At 34.0% G+C, this 23,253-nt stretch overlaps 2 protein-coding genes across 2 annotated transcripts in view; one reads left to right on the top strand and one right to left on the bottom strand.

The window, feature by feature from the left end:
- Positions 1 to 1,608, top strand: part of LOC133325139 (uncharacterized) — an 84,774-nt gene extending 83,166 nt beyond the window's left edge. Inside the window, exon 7 of the mRNA XM_061533963.1 lies at positions 110 to 1,608. Coding sequence (XP_061389947.1) covers positions 110 to 1,608 — 1,499 coding nt within the window. The remainder of the gene's footprint in view (positions 1 to 109) is intronic.
- An 11,518-nt stretch (positions 1,609 to 13,126) lies between these two features.
- Positions 13,127 to 23,253, bottom strand: part of LOC133325137 (uncharacterized) — a 32,065-nt gene continuing 21,938 nt past the window's right edge. The window contains 1 exon segment of the mRNA XM_061533960.1: positions 13,127 to 14,936. Within this exon segment, the coding sequence (XP_061389944.1) occupies positions 13,137 to 14,936 (1,800 nt within the window). The 3' untranslated portion in view covers positions 13,127 to 13,136.

The following is a 23,253-nucleotide window of genomic DNA, read 5'->3' as shown; positions in this document are numbered from 1 at the left end:
TCTTATGGTTCCTTATATATATTTAAGATGTTTGGTCTCAGACTCATGACATGTACATTTATTTCTTCCGAATAATTCCTAATAATTTTCCGCATTTCTTGTATTTCAGGTGAATTCGATATGCGTGTGAAATCTTGTGTTGCTTCAGATGGTTCCGGACATGTCATCAATCTGTCCGATGAATTCGGTTGTGTACTGCGACCCAAAATGATATCCCGCTTTTTGAAGTCTCGGGCACCGGATGAGCGTGCCACCGTTATAACATATGCCTTCTTCCATGCTTTCAAATTCCCCGATGCCTTGAGTGTTCACATTAAATGCAAAGTGGAAATATGTCGTCATGGCTGTTTGGATCATTGCCAGTTGGCGGACAATTCCAATGAACGCAAAGACATCATACGCGATGAGAATATGATGAATAATAAAAATGATCTGCTACATGAAATGACAGCTTCGCATCATGGAGGTGGTGGAGGTGGTATGATGGGTCCGAATAGTCATCACAATATAGGAGGAGGAGGTGGTGGAATGGGTCCTGGCGGTGGTGTTGGTGGTCATACAAATGAAATGGGCATGGGTTCTGTGGGTGGTGGTGGTGGAAATATACCTCCTCCCCATCCTGGCCATGGTGATGGCAGTGACCATGATGTCTTCTATGATGATATTATCCACAATCGTAAACAGCTGTCCCAAATCAATAGCGGCATTGCCAATATTTTGGATCATTTCAATAATGTCCACGAAAAGAATGCCAATTTGCCACCACGACCCGTACATGAAGATCCCGAGGAACAGGAGTTGGATGACATCTTTGGTGAAGAGGAATTGGCCAATTTGGATGAAGCCCAATATATGGAATTAAGGAATAGTGGTAAATTCCCGCATGGTCCCAGACAGTTGGCTCAAAAACGTATGGGCGTCCCGATGGCAGGGCCACGTTCTCTCGAACCTAAAGATGATGTGCCACATCCTGTGTATCGTCCTCAGGCGGAAGCTTTAACCCAACCACGTGAAGATCACATCGATTTGGATAAATTGAACAAAGAGGAGGAGAAGGATGCATCAAAGGAAGGAAATGATAAAAATAATAAGACCACCACGACCGAAGGTACTCCCAGGCGTCGTCGTCGTTCTATTGTAATTTCCGATCGTAAGGTGCGCAGTGCTGATGTGGGCGTCAGTGGCCTATACGATGTCATCTCGGAGGCCGACTTAGCTTTCTCACCCGATACCAAACAGGAAGCGGTAACGGTGTTCCAAGGAAAAATAACCGAAGAAGTGGTCTATGGTATTTGCATGCCTGTGCCGGGCTTCAGCATTCTCTTTATTGTTGTCATATCGGCGACAATTGTATCGGCCCTGATTGCCGGTTCCCTGCTCTATCGGTATCAGTTACAGAAGGAGGCCATGGAAAAGGAAAATCCCATGCCCGTGTATGGTACCCTGGCATCTTGGATGACTTTGCGCATGTTCCGTATGCGGCAACAGGCCCAGCAGCAACATGAACAGAATGCGGCACAAAATGCAGCCGCCGTTGCTGCGGTGCACAATTCTTTGTCGGCGGCAGCAGCTGCTGCTGCCACCCTCACACATGAAACCCTACAATAATTTAAGAAAACAATTCTATACGAATGAAATAAAATATATAAAAAAATCAAAAACCAACAACAACGACAAAAACATTGACTGAATATTAAGTAGAAGAACAAGAAGAAGAAAATTGAAAAATCTTATTTATTAAAAAAATCACTTATTTATACAGCCAACAAAAATTTTATATATTTTTTAATGAAATTAAAAAAATCGTATCATAAATATTTCGGGCATAATTGCAATAGTTAATTAATTTAATTTATGTATGTTTTTCGTTTTAATTTTACAACAACTACCACAAAGTAACTTTACGTAAATTTGTCCAAATTGCATATACACATTTTTTATAAAAGAAAAAAAAAGTACTATTTATATTTATTTATTTTATTTTTTGTTTATAGTTTATAAGCCAACGATCGATCATTCACATCATCTCGAACATTATAAACATCATCAACGTAATCATGCCGATATTGAAAAATTTGTTTGAATATTTATGCGGCATAACTTTATTTTTTGGTGCTTTCCCATGGTGCATTTAGTTAAATCTATACTATATTGATTTCAATCATCCCATCTCTTCATCTCTCCTCTTGCCTCCTCTCCTCATATTCCACTTTAGAATTATTGTACTATCGTACTGTCTATCTATATATGTCTTATATTTAAGTTCAATTTCAAAAATATAATTTATGTTTATAAAATAACAATAAAAAACAAAAAAAATTTGTGTTTTAATTTTGTTATTTGGTTTAGTTGACCTCAAAATATGATTAGGGAAATAAATCTGTTTTATTTAGCCAAATAATACATATATTGTCTTACATAACATATGTATGTAATATCAAAATGTAATAAAACCTTAGAAATCCCTCGATCCATTGATGAAACATTTATTAAAATTTATTTGAAAATGAAGGACCACAATGGATGGGGACAATGGATTTTTAAATTGACCCCAAAATTGCCTGCAACAAATTTGGGTCAAAGAAACATAGGGTCTACAAGCAATGAGTCACATTTTTACCGCAGCAAAATGTATATACCCTCATTCAACCATAAGGCAGAGGGTATAAACTTTGACCTACTCTGAACCTATTCCGCAAAGCAGATTTTTCTAACCAGGATTTCATAAGAACAAATTAATCAACATTTTCTGAAAAAAAAATTGAGGGTTATCAAAAATTATCTGAAAAACTATTGCTCATCCTCCAATAACCTGCAGGTCGAGTCAGTAACTTATAACCAAATTACAGCCCTTTTAGGAAAATGCGGCTTTAACATACAAAATACAGAAAACTAGGAAAGTGCCCGCTACTTTGCATGAGGAAAGGGAAAACAAAAAAAATATCTTATATGGAAATCGTGAATACTACTGTACTATAGTTCTGTACTCCACCTCTATTTCTACATCTTAAATCAAGTTTATAACCATTTAGTACTCTTCATACACATGAGCACTATTTTGCGAAATCTCTTTCTTATTTCCATTACACAAATTACACAGTACACATTTCCAAGCCTACCTCCATACCACCACCATTAAATTTAGTGCCAAATTTTAGGTTTCCAGCTATCAATCCGTTTGACCCACATTGTAAATTTCAAATTTAGTGCATGTTTTATTCTATTTACTATTCTTACAATACAATACATTCAATACAACACTTTATCAGTAATCTAAATTCAAAATCTCAGGATTCAACCAAATCGAAATTATGCAATATATAGTACCATTTATTACTTTTCAATTGGATTCCACCAAATCAAAATTGTGCAATATTTAGTACCATTTAGTACTTTTCATACTCATAAGTAGAAATTCTTACGTCCAATACTACCATATCCGAAATTCCAATACTACCATAATTCTGTAATTTCCATTCCAAATTTAAGTTTTCTATATCTATCCGTTCACTCAAATCTAAATTGTATCAAATTTAGTACCATTTAGTACACATAATGACGAATATTCAAATTTACAGACATATCTCAATTCTTCACTCACTGTAATATTAATTCAAAATTTCAGGATCTCAGCTCGTTCACTCAAAAACATTTTGTAAACTATTTAATAACATTCAGAACTTTTTGTTTTTATAACTAAAAATTTTCTAAACTACCTTAATCGTACTCTCTAAAAGTAATTTTAATTCCAAAATTCTGGAGTCCAGCACTATCCGTTCACACATAAAATTGTACCAAATATAGTAACATTTAGTACACATAAGTACTATGCGTCCATATCTCAATTCTACATTACAAGAGCAACCATTATTCCAAATTTTAGGTTTCCAGCTGTCTCCGTTCACCCAAATCAAATGACTTTTCGTGCACATAAATATGAATTTCCAAAATGTCTCTATAGCTCAATCTTCAACAGTAATCTTAATCCCAAATTTCAGGTTAAAAGCTCTATCCTTTCAAACAAAAAAAAAATAGTACCATATAATACTTTTCGTACCAATAACTACGAATTTCTTAAACTACCCCAATATTACACTCCGACAGTCATTATACCCTACACCACACTGTGGTACAGGGTATTATGTCTTTGTGCATATGTTTGTAACAGGCAGAAGGAAACGAGATAGACACATGGTTCCTTTTGAGAATATACATAGAATCACTTTCTGAGTCGATTTATGCATGTCCGTTCGACTGTCCGTCCATGTATTTTTGTGAACAAAGTACAGGTCGCATTTATGATCCGATTTGCATGAAATTTGGCACATGTCACTTATTTGGCCCAATAAAGAACCCTATTGAAATTGGAGAAAATAGTTTCGTCCGATTTAATGTAAATAGTGCACCAAACTCCCAATATTTGAAACAAAGTTTTGCACAGAGTACTAAATTCGGTTCATATTTAGATATAGCTCTCATATATGTTCGCCCGATATTAAGTAGGGCCCAAAATATGACCATTAGGAACAAAAGCTGCTGAAATTAGGATATTCTAACCTGTGACAAGTTTCGTTGAAATCAATTCATTTTTGGATATAGATTTTTTTATCCAATTTAAATAAATGGTGCACCAAATTACTCATGTTTGCAATATTGACATGAAATTTTGCACAACGTACAAAATTGAGCATTTTGATATTTGCTTTAAATCGATTTACATAATTTTGACCCATTGTAACAAACGAATGACATGTTTATGGATCTAAGTCGATTCACATTTAAATAAAGGTCACATATTTTATTTCATCCAATTTCATGTTAATGACCCTTCTGTTAGGATGCATTCGTTTAACATACCCATAGTGGTGAAGGGTATCATATAGTCGGCTCCGTCCGACTTTACTACTTTCTTTACTTTTAATTCCCAATCTATCTGTTCACCTAAATCCAACTTGCACCAAATTTAGTACCAATTAGTAATGGGAATAAAGACAAAAGTTTCCCCGTAAATATGACAACTTATTTGTGTTGATAGATCAATTTATTTAAAAGGTACAGACAGTATAAGACAGTTCTAAAGAGACAAGTTAAAAAGTGTCAGTCGGTGTTGCCGACAGATATATTCCCTCAGCATATGGTTTGGAGAGTTCTAGGGAATAATAAGATTTATTATTCGCTTTATTTAAGGTATATTCTTTCATCGACGAGTTGACTATCTGTGGAGAGTGTCCAGATGAGGTTCCCCTATAGACCCCATCTTAGTATTTAATGTAGCTTTACGGGCACAAAAAGAATTCTACAACAAGATTAAGGAAGGGTTCTATAGCAACCCTTTTTAATTTGGAACTCATCTATCAATGAAAACTAAATTTAATAAAATGTTATGCATGCCAATTGGCATATTTTCAACAAAATAACGATGTATACTTTGTAAAGTTTTTAAGTAGTTTAAGATGGACAATTCTTTTAATAATTTAATATAATTGTACATGCTATATAGGCACACTTATTTTTTAATCGGGACTTGTGGTCAATAAGTCCTGTAAGTAATAAATAAGGTTAGAAATTTCTATATACAGTGGTGGTCACGTAATTAAAACATTTATAGTGGTAAACATTTTTTGATCAGCCCTCGATTCGTTTAAAGAATTTTTGAAAAATTTTTAGAACACTTCTATATTCTGCTCTTTAGAGATTTAGTGTGAAAATAGAAAATTATTGCAAGCAATTTTTCCATAAATAACGGTTTTTATGAAATACATCGGCTTTAAAGTGGCCACATAATTAAAATATTGTGTAATTTTTTGCTTTACTGTATTTTTTTGAAAATATTTTTAAAAAATCTTTTTATTTTAGTTAATTTATGTATACTAAGCACCGATATAATCATTTACAGATAACATTTTTTGAAAAAATCTGTAAAATCTGTCGAAATTTCCAACAATTTGTACAGTACACCTAACATTCAGAAAATCACCTTTATTATAGAACAGAAAGGTCCAAATGCACCAGAAATTGCTAGAATTAGTAGAACATAATAAATAATTCTTAAAATAAATAAATATTTGAAATAAAAACTCAAAAAATGGGAATTAACCTAAAGGAAAGATTATTGTGTTCTACTAATTCTAGCAATTTCTGGTGCATTTGGACCTTTCTTTTCTATAATAAAGGTGATTTTATGAATGTTAGGTGTACTATACAATTTTTTTGGAAATTTTGACAGATTTTTTTCAAAAAATTTTATCTGTAAATGATTATATCGGTGCTTAGTATACATAAATTAACTAAAATAAAAAGCTTTTTTAAAAATATTTTCAAAAAAATGCAGTAAAGTAAAAAATCGCACAATGTTTTAATTATGTGGCCACTTAAAAGTCGATGTATTTTCATAAAAAACGTAATTTATGGAAAAATTGCATGCAATAATTTTCTATTTTCACACTAAATATCTTAAGTGCAGTATATCAAAGTATTCTGAATTAAAAAAAAAAATTCCAAAATACTTTAAACAAATCGAGGGCTGATCAAAACATTTTTACCACTGTAGACGTTTCAATTACGTGACCACCACTGTATTTCCAATTCGGATCATACTATTCTAGTATTTATTAACCGATCATCATTATTAAAAACTAAGCTTACATAGTTTAGATATTATCGAATAGTGGGTCTATGATATATTTTTCGTGTAGTTTTATATTATGATTATTTACCTTGAAATTTTTACAAAATAAGAAAATAACCAATATAAGGTTTTAATCAAGTTTCTTTATTCATAAATATAATATATTTTATGCGCCTTAAGATATGCAGTACAACTTCTTTGTTATTTATTTTAAGTAGAAATGTGGCAAGGCCGTATTGCGCCGCAGAACCAGATCATCAACAATAATGTCATTTTAGTTTCCATGATATAGTACAGATGGCGGTAGTATACATTTAATATAATCTCTGTGTAAGAAAAAAACTATTATCTACAGTCAAATGGATATATATTTTCCACAGGCAAGGTGATCTTCGATATGTGTAGTGTAGCATTAACATTTTTATTTACAATTAGTCAATATTTAAAGGGAGATTTTTATGTGAATAAATAAAGAAATTGATATGTAAAAGTAGCTGCATAGTTGTTTTAAATTATAGTACGTTTACATTGTACCGGATTTATTAAGTCCTAAGTTGTAAATTCCATTAGAATAGAATAGATCTTAATGGAGGAGGTTAATCCAGCAAAAAGTTCTAATGTAAATGCCGTTTTATGGATACTGAGGCTATATATGGGAAATTACAAAATTCTTTTAAAATTCCATAAAAAAAATGAAATTTTTTTTTGCGAGCACATTCATGGTTTTTGGTTAAGAAAAATATGCTGATTCGAAATATGTTCGCGTTCACAAATTCGGATGCTGCGCACAAGTTATAGCGATTTTAAATCTTGTATTTCAAAATTAAATTAATTCTTATTTGTTATAATTCGCGAATTTCTTCACAAATGGTTAAACACGTTTGTTTCGTATAAACCGAATCAATGTCTTTCAATAATTATGAATTTTTCGATGTTTAATTTAGCGGTCAACGTGTGCCGCTCGATGCACTTTACTATGCAAAAACCCTAAAAATGGCTTAAAATCACGCAACGTGCACACGATTTTTATGCGCATCAGATTTCAGTAATCTCCTATGAAAATACACAAAAGGACACCTATTTTAAAAGGATCGGTTAAGAACCGCGGATGTGCCTCCACAATCGATTTTGGATAACAAATCTGCCGGGTGGCTGGACTTCAGTCAAACATTGTACATTGTAATATTTCTTCCAAACGTAAGTCAAGTTCGATAGTGGCAAATATCGGTAATTCCCCCACAAAGGGTCAGCATTTTCAATATATATAAATCCCATATTAGACGAATGAAATGTGCGTGATGATCCAACATTTAATAATTTTAACAATAACATTGCTTACAAATTTAAATCATGTCCAAATCTGTTTAATTGCCGTCATTTCATGTTAATATTTTGACGTATGTCAATATTATATAACATTTTTCAAATATAAATTATATTCACAAAATTATTGACCTAATGTCATTTGTAAACCGTGATATGAAATATTTCATCCGCTCTACCTGAAATGGACTTTTTGTCAAAAAATTGGATTCCTGGCCCATAGTGTACTGTTAGAATTGTAACAAAATTCGTATTATATCAAAATTAAAAGTCTAGCTATTTCGACATCGAAAATATATATGATAGTACAGTCTTTAAAGTTGGGCCTAGATAACCTCATAAAGGTCTCGGCCCATTTCCGATATTTAGACGGATTTAGTGTCATTTTCCCACCGAAGTAGCATTAACATGACATTCCGAATTCTTGGGGCGTAAATAGCGTATTTTCTAACAAATATTCAACATCGGTCCATGTTTGGACATAGCCTCTATATCAATGTCCCGCCTAATTTTATCTATTTTGCGTGTTATAGCCGCGTTTTCCTGCTAAAGAACTGTAATTTGGTATACCAGGTTCTTGAACGACGAGCAATATTTTTTCTGAAAATGTTCGACATAAGCAAAGACCTGTCTCATTTTTTGGTAGTTTGAGGACCCTACCCGCATCTTCTAACCCATATAGCTGTAATTGAGCATTCCAGGCTCTTGGAGGTTGACACATATTTTTCGGAAATTTTTGAATTGTCTAAAATTTGCTATTACGTATTCCTGGTTAGAAAAAAAACTGCTTCCCAGAAAATGGTAGGGTAGGCCAATGTTTATATCCTCGGCCTTATGGCTAATGAGGGTATATACACTTTGATATCGGAAAAATGCGCCTTATCGAAATGTTGTTACAGACAATTTAGAGTCGATTTGCAAATGTTCGTCCCACTGGCTGGTGCGCACAATAACTTTTGAGGGGATTAACCGATTTCATTCAAACTTTTGCACATTGTAATTATTCTTCCAAATTCGGTCCACTTCACTCTGGTACCTCCCCCACAAAACTATCAAAATTTTACTCACAATTAATTCCCTTCATCATTAATTTGAAATACATTGAAACACACATAAAACAATTTATCATTTGTATAAATGGTTTATTTTATTTTGTCAAAAATGTTTTAATACATCAAAGTTGTTTATTTGTTTAGCATGCTCGCTCATCATTTGTGTCATCGTCATAACTTAAATACTAACAATGAAATAAATATATAAATAATAATAAATAAATAGTTAAATTAAGAATTAAATTAATCAATAAATAAATATGCGACAGAAGGCTAACAATTTCGAAGTATAGTCGTCGATACGATTTTAATAAATAGAATAGAGATGACGTTGTTGTTTCTGTGTGTATTTTCTTTTCTCGATTTAACAGCGATTTAAGTTTACTTAAAATATTTAATGACTATATGAAAATTAAATTATTAAAACCAAATACAATAAATAAATAATAATTATTATTAAAAACATAAAAAGTCTTAATTATTTTAGAGCAATGATTTCTATTCGTTCAATTCTTGCAAAGAGAAACGAAACGAAATTTAAATTCAAACTCTAATTTAAAGAAAAATAAAAACAAAAAATAAGATTTGAACTTTTTAAATATGGCTTAGCACCAGTTTATGTTGTAAAATTGTTGTTGTTATATTTTAATAAGTTAATTTAAAAAGATGTATAAAATTATATCAGTTTCCGTTTTTGTTTTTTTTTTAATAAGTTTATAGACTTAAAATAATACTTGCTTAGAGAGATAGAGAGAGGTGAAACGACTAAAATCAAACATAGAATTAAGAATAGAACTACCACCAAGTTGTTTGCTGCTAAGAAGCGTTTCAGAAGAATACCCATTTTATTTCATTATTATTTTTTATGATTGTTTTAAAGTTATTGATTTTTAATTTATTTTTTAAATATTTTGTTAATTTGTTTTTTTTGTGATTTCTTTTTTAAGAAAAGGCAAAAATTGTTCTTTATTAGGAATGTTTTTTTTTTTAATTATTTGTTGTAGTTTTGTGTGTGTTTTTAATTAAATTCCCTTTTATTGTTGTTGTTTATTGTGTTGAGTTAAAATTAAAGCTTTTTGTTAAAAATTGAATTATTTTGTTTGAAATTATAAATTAAAAACGAAACGAAAACTAAGGCTTAGTCTTGTTGCATAGAAGAAAGCTATAGAAAAAGAGTCTAGAGCCGGGCATGGCAAGATGTTTTAGGTGGATGTAGAGTAGCAAACCAGCAGGATTAAAAGAAATGCAATTTAAAAATAGTTAAATATGAAATTATGGAGAATCCAGAAGGTTCAAAGGAAAAATAATCATAGTTGTACTGGATGAACGCATTGAAAGCCTGAAAGGATAACGATTATAATTATTTTCACTAAGAATCATATATAAAAAAATTAATTAAATGTCAAAGAACATATTTATATTTACTCAGAATCTCAGAAACGAATATATTTTACAGATCAGTCAGATCCACCCTGATTTCATATTTTAAAATGTAAAAAATCGTGATTGTGAACCTAATATTTTTAATTTCGTTTAGAATTTTTATTTAAGAAAACACAAATTATTCTCTGTTTGACAGAAATTCCAAATGATAGTCATTTTGGTTCGATAATAGGGCTGGGATTTTAAAATTATCTAAAATGGAAGCTACGTCAAAATATTTTCATATAATGAAGAAGTTCCAAGTTTCGATACAGGTAGAATTTCGAAGTTCCGTTATATAGTAGTATCGAAGTCGTGGGTAGCTTTTTAATACCAAACATTAAAATTGACCGTCATTTCCACAAGCCTACATGACAGACCGCCCATCATACAATGGAAGGGGGTAGGCATTGTAAACATTAGGAGTGGTCTTATTAAATTAAATGACAATTTGAAAATATTCCAATAAGTTCCAATAACAAAATACTTTTTTATTACACGATCACAACTAAACCTATGAAATCAAATTTGTAACAGGAGACAAATAATTTTACGAAATAAGCCGTTCCTCAAGATAGACCAATGATTTGTTTCGAGAGTATACACAGAATCGCTTTCTGAGTCGGTCGTATTTATTATCCGATTAAAATGAAATTTGGCGCTGCTCATTTATTTTTCATACAAATTGTAGATATAGACCCCAAGTCTTCCCGATTGGCATAACATTTTCCATAGATTTGGTTCTTATATCTGTGTAGATCACATATTCGAATTTTGAACTTATCTTACTGGTTATATCCTACGCCATGAGGTTGACATTCGGTGGACATACTTGGAAAATTGAGCAACAACCTTGAACATACCGAAAATGGCGCCCGACTATCGTTTGGAGGATATGTAAAACATGGAGTTATATCAGGGCACACCGATATTTATACGATTTCATACCCAATGAGAACCCAAACTTTTAAATTAGAGCCAACATAATTGAAGAACATATTTAAAATCCTCAAAATAAGAAAAATTCGGGCACCATTTTATGGGCACTATACCTGATTTTTTATATATATGTAATTCTAAATAATTCGGATGGAAATAATGTCTGAAATAATCAAAATTGATATGAATACTTGGCACCCAATGGGATCCAAATATATTAGGTTGGGAAAAAAGAAATCCATTATGAAAATGTCGATAAAATCGGAGTAATGATCGAAGTTGACCGGCATGTTAGCAGTCGTAACATCGCCCAGGAGCTAAAAATCTGCATTAAAACTGCCATTTACACACATCTAGATTCAAAAAGAACCTCGACTACAACGATTTCGTCTGAAAAACGCGCTCAATATCCCAAAATACTGTAGAAGGGTACTCTTGTATATGGCATATCCCCCAATATAGTCAATCTTCGAACTTGACCTGCAGGCAAGACATTTTTATGTAAAATTTTGGCGATCTATCTCAATTCGTTAGAGTGATTACAACAGAGATTACAGAGAGATGTTAGAGTGATTACAACAGACACACGGTGTGACGGAATGTTTAAAGGGTAATAGAATTTTATGCTGATCAAGCTATATGGAGGCTACTTGGTCTAATAATGAACATTTTCTACCTACTGAGAATCCAAAATATAAAATGACACCGAATTATTTTGCAACCCGTGACGAATATTGATAATATTTGGTGTGAAGATTTGGCGCCCAATGAAAGGCGACCCTAGGTTAATATTAATTTTAGTTAGGAAATTTTGTTTACAATGAGATTTTAAATTATGAAATAAAATCCAATTTAAATGATAATCGTGTCCAAACTCCCCAAAATACCGAAATTTGGGATTTATCAATGTATAAGGTTTTATCTAAAAATCAGATCAATATTGGCAGGAAGATTCGCTACTTAATAGAGATGCAAATTACAGCAAATTCGGTAGAAAAGCATACCAAAAATCCTCAAAGTATTTAATTTTTTGGTGTACCATTATTTGAGTTCTATACGAATTTTGAACCACATATATTTCATTTTCAATAACAGTAACAGTTAGGAGTAGTAGCAAAGTATGAGCAAAATTGATCAGCCTAACCTTAAATGAACTCAATAGCAAGACTGACAACATCGAAATAGAATTTTATGAATCAAGAATATATATAATTTATGAAGTCTGTGGTATATATATCGAGAAGTAGTAAATGGAACGATAAATTAAATAAACACTCCTCTTTAGTGTAAAAATGTACATTCTGGAATTTCAAACAATATTGCAGATACTCTCTTAAAAATAAAAATTCAATATCAAAGGAAGTAAATCACACATTTCTCGAAAAATTACAAAAATGTGTCAATATTTTAAACTGTATTGGAGATAATAATTTATTAAATATGCAGAATTTAGTAGTTTAAAAGAACTATACTTTATTCAGTATCCAATGCTAAGACGAAATTTGGAAGATATAATTTTAGAAATAATTTTGTTAGAAAATTCTTCATCCTCCCATTCACTCATCCGCCCTAATCTAATATGCCATGCCCATGAACTATTTGTTTTTTTGTTTTATTCTTTAAGACTATCAAAAAGTGGCGAAATGGCAACACAGTTGCCTGCTGCCACATTTCTGACTATATAAAAACACCTTAGATTTGTTGTTGCTGTTGGTTTTTTCAGTTTTTTGTTATGTTCGGCTCAATTTCTTTCAAAATTTGTACTAGAAGTCTTACGAATGCGTTCTTGTCTTCGACAGTGTACCATGATGACTTGATGGCGGTGGTGGAGGTATCTGTATAACCGGTAATGTTCCTGACAATTGAGGATTGGTAAATGCCACTGCCCGTTCTTTCTTTGAAATCGATGAGAACGGCCTTAAGCGGATGTAGAGAACTGCAGAAATAAGACACGATGTTACCAAAATGCCCAGCAGTACGATTAGGGTTATCGCAAAACCAGGCGTAGTCATGCAAATGAGACCATCTTCTCGGGCTGGGAAGACCATTGTTTGGGCTGCAGCTGTTGCGGTGGCATTGGCATTTTCATCGATGGCAAATGTCAAATCACCCGACGACACAACTTTGATGATACGATTCAAACCCACTTGCGGTTCATTGGGATCGACGGCACGAGCACGACGCTGAACACGACGTTCATCTCTTCGTTTACCAATGGAACTGCCTACGTGATAGGTGTCGACATGAAGTTGTGGTGGTGGTGGGCCATATTGTGACTCGGGACCGACTTGTAGGTGATGAACTTCTTGAAGATTGGGGTCAGAACACTGGTCAGGACACTGATAACGACAAATTTGTATGGTACACTGGAAGTGCACTTCCATGGAGTCTGGGAATTTGAAGGCTTGGAAATGGGCATAAGATAACACCGAGGCGGAGGCTCCGAAGTTTTTGATTTTCGTAAAACGAGACATTAGCTTGGGTCGAGTAACACAGCCCCGCTGATCCACCAGCTGTATGGGTGCACGTTTACCATCATGGGCTACACAATTTCTTACCAACATATCGAACTTAGAATCGTCATCTTTAATGGCCAACACCATGGTCATAGTTTGACCAATCTTCACCAGACCAGAAACTTCGGAAGCCCAAGGTCCTTTGCCCACTTGGATTTGCATCCAACAGCCTACATTGTCACCAGCAAAGTCCGCCCTCACCACATCCAACATATCGACTGGGAATGGTCGGAAGGTTACACTCTTTTCGTATTGATCATGCCAGGTGCATCGCAGCTTGCGGGCCTGATCCCATACCTCTTGAACCTGAGGATCGTATTGGATGACAATGATGTTTTCGAAATATGTACCCGATCCAGATTCATGACCATAACCGTAGAGTCCATTTTCTGTATTACCTGAAGTACCACACTCATGGAGACCAATATCGAAAGTGGCCGAGGCACGTCCCAGGCCTGATGGCAAATGGACACAGTTCATATTGCTGTAATGACCCTTGGAGAATACAATGCCATAGAAGGGTTTGTCGAACTGTACGAACACTTTCATGCCGTTCTTTTCACATTTCACATCGAGGGAAATAATTTTGGCCATATCCTGCACGGGAGATGACCAAATTTCATTGGTACTGGAAGCGCCCACACTTAAATCGGGTAATGCTTGGGGTACATGCACCGGAGCTGGTGGTGGTCTCTGAGGTGGTAATGGTGGTGGTGGACCCTGATAGGCCAGTTGTGATGGAGGTGGTGGTGGTCCGAAAGGTTGACCCAATGCCAACGGTATACCTTGATTATTGCCTGTAATTACATAAAAGGTGGCTATTATTTACAAAATTATCACAGTTCTTCGGACTTAATCTTAAACCAATTTCTTACTTCGGGCCGGACCTGGTCCCTGTGGTGGTGGCTGCTGTTGCATATTGTGTTGGTAGTGGACTTTTTGTGGCTGTTGTTGAGGCTCCGGCTCGGATTCCAATGCAACTTGATCCACTTCATTATCGTGATCGGATATTTCTTCGTTGCCTTTGACCACCTCACCATCATCGGCTAAGGCAATCTGAAAGGAGATGGAATAGAGAGAGAAAATATTATTAGATCATAATGAGGCAAATTATCGAAAGACTAACAGAGATATAAATGTGGATCTTATAAAGTACTTTACCAGGTATTAGACAATTTTTAGGTAGTGCATTTTGTAAAAAATATTTTTCAAGGACTGGCGCAGGCATGCTTTTCTTAAAGAATAGTTTTTTTTCAAGGGCCAAACAATCGGTGGATTTTTTAAATACTATTTTTTTCAAGGTCCTGACAAGTCAAGGATTTTTTAAACAATATTTTTTTCCAGGACTATCCGAGGTTTGGATTTTTTAAGAAATATTTTTAAAAAAATATTTTTTCGAGGACCAGCCAAGGCGTGGATTTTTTAAAGAATATTTTTAAAGACCAATCAGGGCGTGCATATCTTAATGAATATTTTTTCAATGACCATACCAACTGTAGATTTTTTAACGAATATTTTTCAAGGACCATACCAAGCGTGGATTTTTTAAAGAATATTTTTTCCAAGGAGAAAGTATTGTTTGCACAATCCGCATCTCTCAAAAGTTATTCACATGGCAATTGAATGACCATTCCGTCCATCCACATCCTCGTGATGATGACCGCCATTATTATTGATTATCAACTTTTAATCAAATTTTGCTTACTTTCTCAATATTCCCACGCTTTTGTGAAACCCTTTCATTTTTTGGTCTGCGGCATCACAAAGAAAGAATTCACATTGAAATTGAAAACTTGTTTTATAATTTTTTTTTATTTTGCTCCGCAGAATATATTTCCCATTGAATGCGAATAACTTTCATTTGTGCAGAGATTCCTTGGAACAAACAACCTGTTTCCATGAAAGCTGTTAAAATGTCCAATTTTTACACACAGCCAAATGTCCTAAATTAGTTTCGGTCGCCTCTTTTTCGACATCAGCGAATGAATCAAATATTTCAAAATATTTCAAAAATTGCATTTAATTTGGAAATCTGCAAAATTTTGTTAAACCAATTAAGAAGAATGCGAGATTTCAATGGAGGTGCAAATATTAAGTCGATAAACTTTGTGTTGAAATTCGAAATTTACAAACGGTGATTAAGGCTGTGTGTTGTCCAAAAATATAGAACGACCAGATTTAGAAAATGAAAATAGAACAAAAAAAAAAAAATAAATATATATATATATATATATCTTGGTCCAAATGTGGCAGATAAGACTGGCTTTTTGGAAATCCGTACTAGAACGGTACGAAAATTCGAACTATAACTATCCGAAAAGTACGAAAATGTACTAAATTTGTTACAAATTCGTAGCATGTGAACGGATAGCGCAAAAATTGGAAATTGAAATTTGGAGTGTGAATTAAGATTGAGAAGTAGGTTCCATTTTAAGGAGATGGTTTTGAAAGCGTGTGCTCATGTGTACGAAAAGTAATATATAGTACTCTATTTGGTGCAAATTTATTTTGGAGGTACAAATCGAGCTGGAATCCTATAATTTGAAATTAACATTACGGAGTGTAGGATTGGGATATGTACGTAGTTTTGGAAATTTTTTACTGATGTGTACGAAAAGTACTAAATCGGACTATAATTGACACAATTTGGATTTGGATGAACCGATAAAGCGGAAACAATGAGTCAGGATCACTGTAGGGGTGTAGAATTGGGGTCAAGAGTCAGTGTAATCAATTTATATTCATTGGTACTAAATGGTACTAAATTTGTTACAATTTTAATTTTAGGCGAAGAGCTAGAATCATGAAATTTGGAGTGATGATCACTGTTGTAAGATCGAAATATGTAGGAAGTTTTAAAAATTCGTACTAATGTGTACTAAATTTGAAATAAGTTGAATTGTGCGTGAACCGATAGAGTTGCAATCCTGAAACTTGGATTTAGGATCACTGTGGGAATGTGATTTGGTGCATGCAAAAAATTTTGGAAATTAGTCCTACTGTGTACTAAATTTGGTACAATTTGAATTGTGGGGAAATGTATATAATTGGAATCCTGGAAATTGGATTTAGTATCACTGTGGGGTCGAAAGTTTGGGGTAAGAAGGAGACTTTGGAAATTGGTACTACTGTGTACTAAATTTGGTACAATTTTAATTGTCGGCGAACCGATAGAATTGGAATCCTGAAACTTGGATTTAGGATCACTGTTGGGGTGTAGGATAGGGGTATGTAGGGAGTTTTGGAAATTGGTACTACTGTGTACTAAATTTGGTACAATTTGAATTGTGGGCAAATTTATAGAATTGGAATCCTGAAATTTGGATTTAGGATCACTGTGAGGGCGAAGATTTGGAGTAAGTAGGAGGCTTTGGAAATTGGTACTGCTGTGTACTAAATTTGATACAATTTGAATTGTCGGCAAACCGATAGAATTGGAATCCTGAAACTTGGATTTAGGATCACTATTGGGGTGTAGGATTGGGGTATGTAGGGTGTTTTGGAAATTGGTACTACTGTGTACTAAATTTGGTACAATTTGAATTGTGGGCAAATCTAAAGAATTGGAATCCTGAAATTTGGATTTAGGATCACTGTGAGGGCGAAGATTTGGGGTAAGTAGGAGGCTTTGGAAATTGGTACTACTGTGTACTAAATTTGGTACAATTTGAATTGTGAGTGAACCGATGGAGTGGGAATCCTGAAACTTGGATTTAGGATAACTGTGGGAATGTGGGTTTGGGTTATGTAGGAAGTAATGGAAATTCGTACTATTGTGTACTAAATTTTGTACAATTTAAATTGTGGGTGAACCATAGACTTGGAATCTTAAAATTTGAATTTGGAAGTTTTGTTGGATGGTTGAGGAGGGTACTCTTGGAAATAATGCGTGCTAAATTTGGTACAATTTGAATTTGGGTGAACTTTAGAGCTCGAATCATGAAATTTGGTACTATAATGGTACTCAAATTTAATTTATGGTCGATATTAATGTGTGGATAGCTTAGTTTTTCTAACATATGCAGTTTTCTGTGAAAATAAAATAATATGTTAATACTTATTTAAATATATCCCACATTCGTTATGGAAGTAGCGGACATATGCTAATTCAAAATATTTCCTTAAATAATCATCTCAAAAATCATCATCAGAATCTTATTTTTGTGCACATTCAATTGAGAGTGCTTTCAAATTTTCATAAACTCTCAGTTTTAGGTTATATAATTCTTCTCCAATTTTTATAATAATACCACACATTTGATTCAAAAAAATTTTTAGAAGTTTTAAAGATATTCAGTTAGAACATCCGTATATCTATTGTTTAAAGTCTATCTATTGTTTCTATTGTTTAAAGTTCTCCATAGGTATATGTTATCTACTATATAAGTTGGGTTATTGAAGATTCCTTCCATCCCTAAAATCTCCTTATAAATCTCTTATAATAAATTTAAATTTTATTAATCAGTATTCGAACACCTTTAAATCGGTAATATACAAAGGGAAGCAGGTACCTTTCACATTCCTTCTCAATTCTACGATTTGTGCGACATATTAAAATTAAGAAAGGAATAAATGAAATAACTTCGATTTCACCAAAGAAGTGACAAACAAAAACAAAACAAGAATTCCGCTGGGATGAAATTAAAAGTAAAATACAACTACAAAAACAATCTTAGCCAAATACAGCCACACACACGACCACAATGCGAAAGTGACCATGGCCGTGACGCTTATGGCTTATACAAATTGTTTTTGCTGATCATTTTGTTGTTGTGGCAAAAAAAAAGCAAGGGTACTACAACAGTGTGAACAAAAAGTGATCATAAATTTTCAAAAGCTGTTGTTCGTCGGCACAGATACAACAATTTTATGGCAGATGCATGCCATTTGTAAGGCATGTGCCGGTAATACCAACAAACCAACTCGTCGTCGTGGTCTCGTCAATTGGTAGTGTAAACTTGTTATACGCTTTGAGCTGGTGATGATTTAGAGGGGCTGGCTGGCTAACTACCTGTCTGTGAATATGCAACGATGTGTGTGTGTGTCTGTATATCTGTCTATCAGCCAGATTGTTGTTAGCATGAATGAAGCTTAAAAATAGGGCAACAACTTTTTATGGTTTTCTTATTGGCGTTCGCTGGTTTGTACGCATTTCGGGGTGCTCTCAATAGGCGACACAATCAAGGTCCGCATACATGCGTACATACAGCGCTCACATTATCGGGCGATCTACAGCAACCGCAGCAGCAGGATCTGCTACTTTGCTCACAATCGACAGCCAACAAATATTATGCATTTGTGTCGCCGTGTAAACTCCGCTTCTAGAAGAGGAGTGGTCTGGCCAGTTGTAATGTGCGTTTGTCCGTTCCATTGCAATTGTAACAATGTCCCCACATTGGAATTGGAATATGTTGGATGGCTGGTCTCGGCCTGGCACTTGATTATGCGGATTTATTTCAAATAAAATTTAAGGAAAGCAAAAAAACCTCAATATTTACGACCACAACTTTTACTTAGAGTTGTCTTACTTGTCTGAAGTTATCTGAGTGTCTGTCCGACAAGCATCCAATTTTGGTCAAATTTGGCAGCAACAGCAAAAAAAAAACTTGTTTACGGAAACCAAAATTTATATGCGAAATTTCTTGAAAAATATCAACCAGCCACCTTAGGAGGACAAGAAACAGAAAAAAAAATAAATGACAAAGATAAGAGCCAAGGATCGCTGAAAAAGATCATCAGTATTTTCACTTTTTGTTTCTTGTCGCAGAAGGCCTTCGCATATTTCCTCTTTCTTTGAGTTGGAGAAATTTTGAGATTGGGGTTTTCCCTTCTTCTTCGTCATCTTAACTTTTGAGACTAATTTAATCGATAAACGCTGTTTTAATTAACCATCTTCAGCTGGCGGGTTGGCGGTAAAGTCGCATTCTATATTTTTTAGTCAAGATTGAGTTACATTCCCACGCTGCATGGCCGGCTGGCTTTGGATTAAGAAGAACAAGTTTTTCTTTCCATTTTGTTTAAGGCATTTCATTTTCATATGACATTAATGAGAAGTTTGAAAATGGGTATGCGAAGGAATTTCTTTTTTATCAAAGTAAAATCTCCGCATATCGTAAAATAAATTTCCTTGACAAATTCGGACATGGTGGAATGCCATTAGGCGGGACAATGTGAATTTATTGCATCTCATTATTGACCATATTAGGTGTTGGGAGTATTTTTATGGAGATTTTCAAAAAATGCGTTGCATTTTATATGTGTCTATCATAGAATTAAATAGATGATATTCTATGATAGACGATTATCGTTCATAAAGTGAGGGGTATGTGAGAGTATTAAACTTTAACCCTTTGTGGTCCAATGTTGCCCACAGGCAACAAAATGTTTTAGAGGTTATATTTTATATGCAGCTAGTAGAGATGTATTATTTGGATTTCATATGTCAAGACCTGATTATGGACGACACATAGCGAAAGAAAAATCAAAGAAATTCAAAATTTTGGTAAAATTATGAGCAATATAGAGAAGGGGGTAAATTTGTGTACAGTACTAATTTGTGTATAAAGTTCATATTATTTAAATCGCTTCGTATTCAAATTGTACTAGTTCTGTTCTAAGATTGCGGAAAAAAATCGGGGCTCAAAGGGTTAACATTAGATTGTCAGGACAATTGAGAAGTTTATCGAAAATAAACAATATAATAAGTGTTCAAAAAGTACACCATCAGATTTTTCCCAAGCACTTAGAGAAGTCCATTCGACGGTATCGCCAAATAATACGAATTCAGTTCTCACATTGATCATTTTCGCTCGAGTGGATCTGAGCTATGTTTCAGCGAATAGCACCGAATGTGGAGTGGTTTGAAGATCACATAAACCATATTTTAGGCTTCCCATTCGACTTGATCTTAGACATCTTCTAAGCATTTCTTCGATATGTAGGTCGGATCCTTTACAACATACAGACTTCCACTAAGATTATTCTATATAAATGCCCTTTATCTATAGGTGATTGCAGATAATTTTCTACCGTGATATATCATTCAAAAGGATGACATTGAAATCCCTCAATTGAAAGCAACTGAAGTTCTGGGTTTGCACGCGAAATATTCATCGAAAAAAGTTCATAAATTCTTGAATAGAATAAAATTCTATGTCGATTTAGTTTTTTTCCTGTAACTCCTCTTGGGAGCATGGGGATTCCACAAAACATCGCCATCATACACAGTCAGTTGCCGTTGTTTTTGCATCTTCCCATGTAAGGTTATTTTGTATTAGTTCTTGAATTATTGTTCGTCGCCAGGAGTTTTTTAGTCGACCTTGATTTCGTGATCCTCGCGAATACTATTCAAGCACCATTCTGGGTATATTATGGACCTTTTTTCTTAATGTGTGCCTAATTCATCTCCGGTTCTGTCTTTATGGGTTCACGTGTCTCAGTTACTTATGGTGTTGGGTCACAGAATCATATGAAGAATGATTCTGAGCCATTTGTTTCTGAATGCCTTTAGCTTTTGCATTATGGTTTTAAACATAAGTCAGATTTCATTGCCGTATAGCACAATCAATTCTATACGCGTATCTAATATTTTTGCTTTTAAACGGTATGCGGCTTTGAAATTTTGAACACACAATGCTACTTCGGCTAAGATGTTGGATTTTACATATGGGATATATCGGTCGCCATTTTATAATGTAAGTGTACCGCTCCATGACTATAAGTTCCTGTTTTGACTTGACCCTCAAATAAACGACATTTTCGGTATTTTGAAGGTTTCAGTGGGATTTTCTCACTAAATTGGACGAAATATGTTATACCGGGCTCTTGGAGAGCGAATATATCTTTGATCCATATATCTAAGAAGTAAATGATTAATATAGATCCATGTTTCGGTAAGGGCCCTAACCTCATGGTCGGTATTTTAAAGGTTTAAAAAATAAATAAAAAAGCTTCCCAGGAAATTTTAAATATAGGGAAAATATGTTGACATAGCCACCATAAAAAGGTTCCTCCTCTTTTCCGATATTATGAAGGTTTTAGCCACATTTTCCCACTGAATTTGGCTGTAATTTTGCATTTCGGTTTCTCAGAATGTGGAAAAATTCTTTGGAGAAATGCGTCCATGTTTTGACATAGGCTTCATATAAAGGTAACGCCTCATGTACGGCATTTTTGAGGTTTTATCAGAATTTCCATGCAGGAGTGACTGTCTTTTGACACTCTTGAGGACTATATTAGACTATATACCCTAGTTTTCAACCTGTGTGTTTATATTATATCCTTCATCACACTGCGGTACAGGATATTATGTCTTTGTGCATATTTTTGTAACAGGCAAAAGGAAAGAATCACTTTCTGTTAGGCATGTCTGTCCATCCGTCCGTCTGTCCGGCTGTCCATGTTAAATTGTAAACAAAGTACAGGTCGCATTTATTATCCGAATTGGATGAAATTTGGCACAGCTCATTTGTTTGGCCCAAGGACGAACCCCATTCAAATTGGGAAAAATCGGTTCAGATTTAGATATATCTCCATTATATATTTTCATCCGATTTAAGGTAATTGGTGTACCAAAGACCCTATATATCTTTCGATTTGCACTAAATTTGGCAAAGCGTACTGAATTGCATCTATAATAATGTGTGTTAGGTTTCATGAAAATCGGTTTAGATTTAGATATAGCTCCCATATATAGTTTCGCCCAAAGTGGTAGTGGTGCTCCAAAATTCCTGGAAATCTTTTCATTAGCACGAATTTTGGCATAGCTGAATTTTGGCATAACTGATTTAAGTCTAGAATGATGTGTGCAAAATTTCGTTAAAATCCGTTCAGATTTAGATATAGCTCCCATATCTATTTTCGTTCGATTTGCATATATATCTTTCGATTTGCACGAATTTTGGTATAGGGTACTGAATTAAGTCTAGCATGATGTTGCTAAGCTTCGTGAAAAGATCCATAGTTAGGCCGATTGACACAACGTACTGAAGTAGTATAAATTAGTCTGTGGCAAGTTTCCTAGAAATTGGTTCAGATATAGATATATAACAAAATCGTGACGTCTGTTAGGATACATATGTAGAATATACCCAGAGTGGTGAAGGGTATCATATAGTCGGCCTAGTCCGACTTTACTACTTTCCTTATTGGTTTGTCATTGGAAAACATTTAAGAGAAGTTCTTATACTATTATTCCGAGAATACAATGTTCCCTATATACGAGTATATCTTCTCTGGATAATAACCTTGTACCGAAATTCTAATTACAGAATACCATTTTCGTAAAAATTGGCCTTCCTTAAACCTTTGAGCCTCGAATATTTTTCTGTGACTATAGAACTATTTTCTGTGCACAGATTTCATGTGACTCTCC

The sequence above is a fragment of the Musca vetustissima genome, unplaced genomic scaffold, assembly GCF_032173495.1.
Source record: "Musca vetustissima isolate MV318-11 ecotype Yass unplaced genomic scaffold, APGP_CSIRO_Mvet_v1 utg2188, whole genome shotgun sequence".
NCBI lineage: Eukaryota > Metazoa > Arthropoda > Insecta > Diptera > Muscidae > Musca > Musca vetustissima.
Note: the sequence above shows the minus strand (reverse complement) of the source record. Positions and strands in the feature narration are given on the sequence as shown.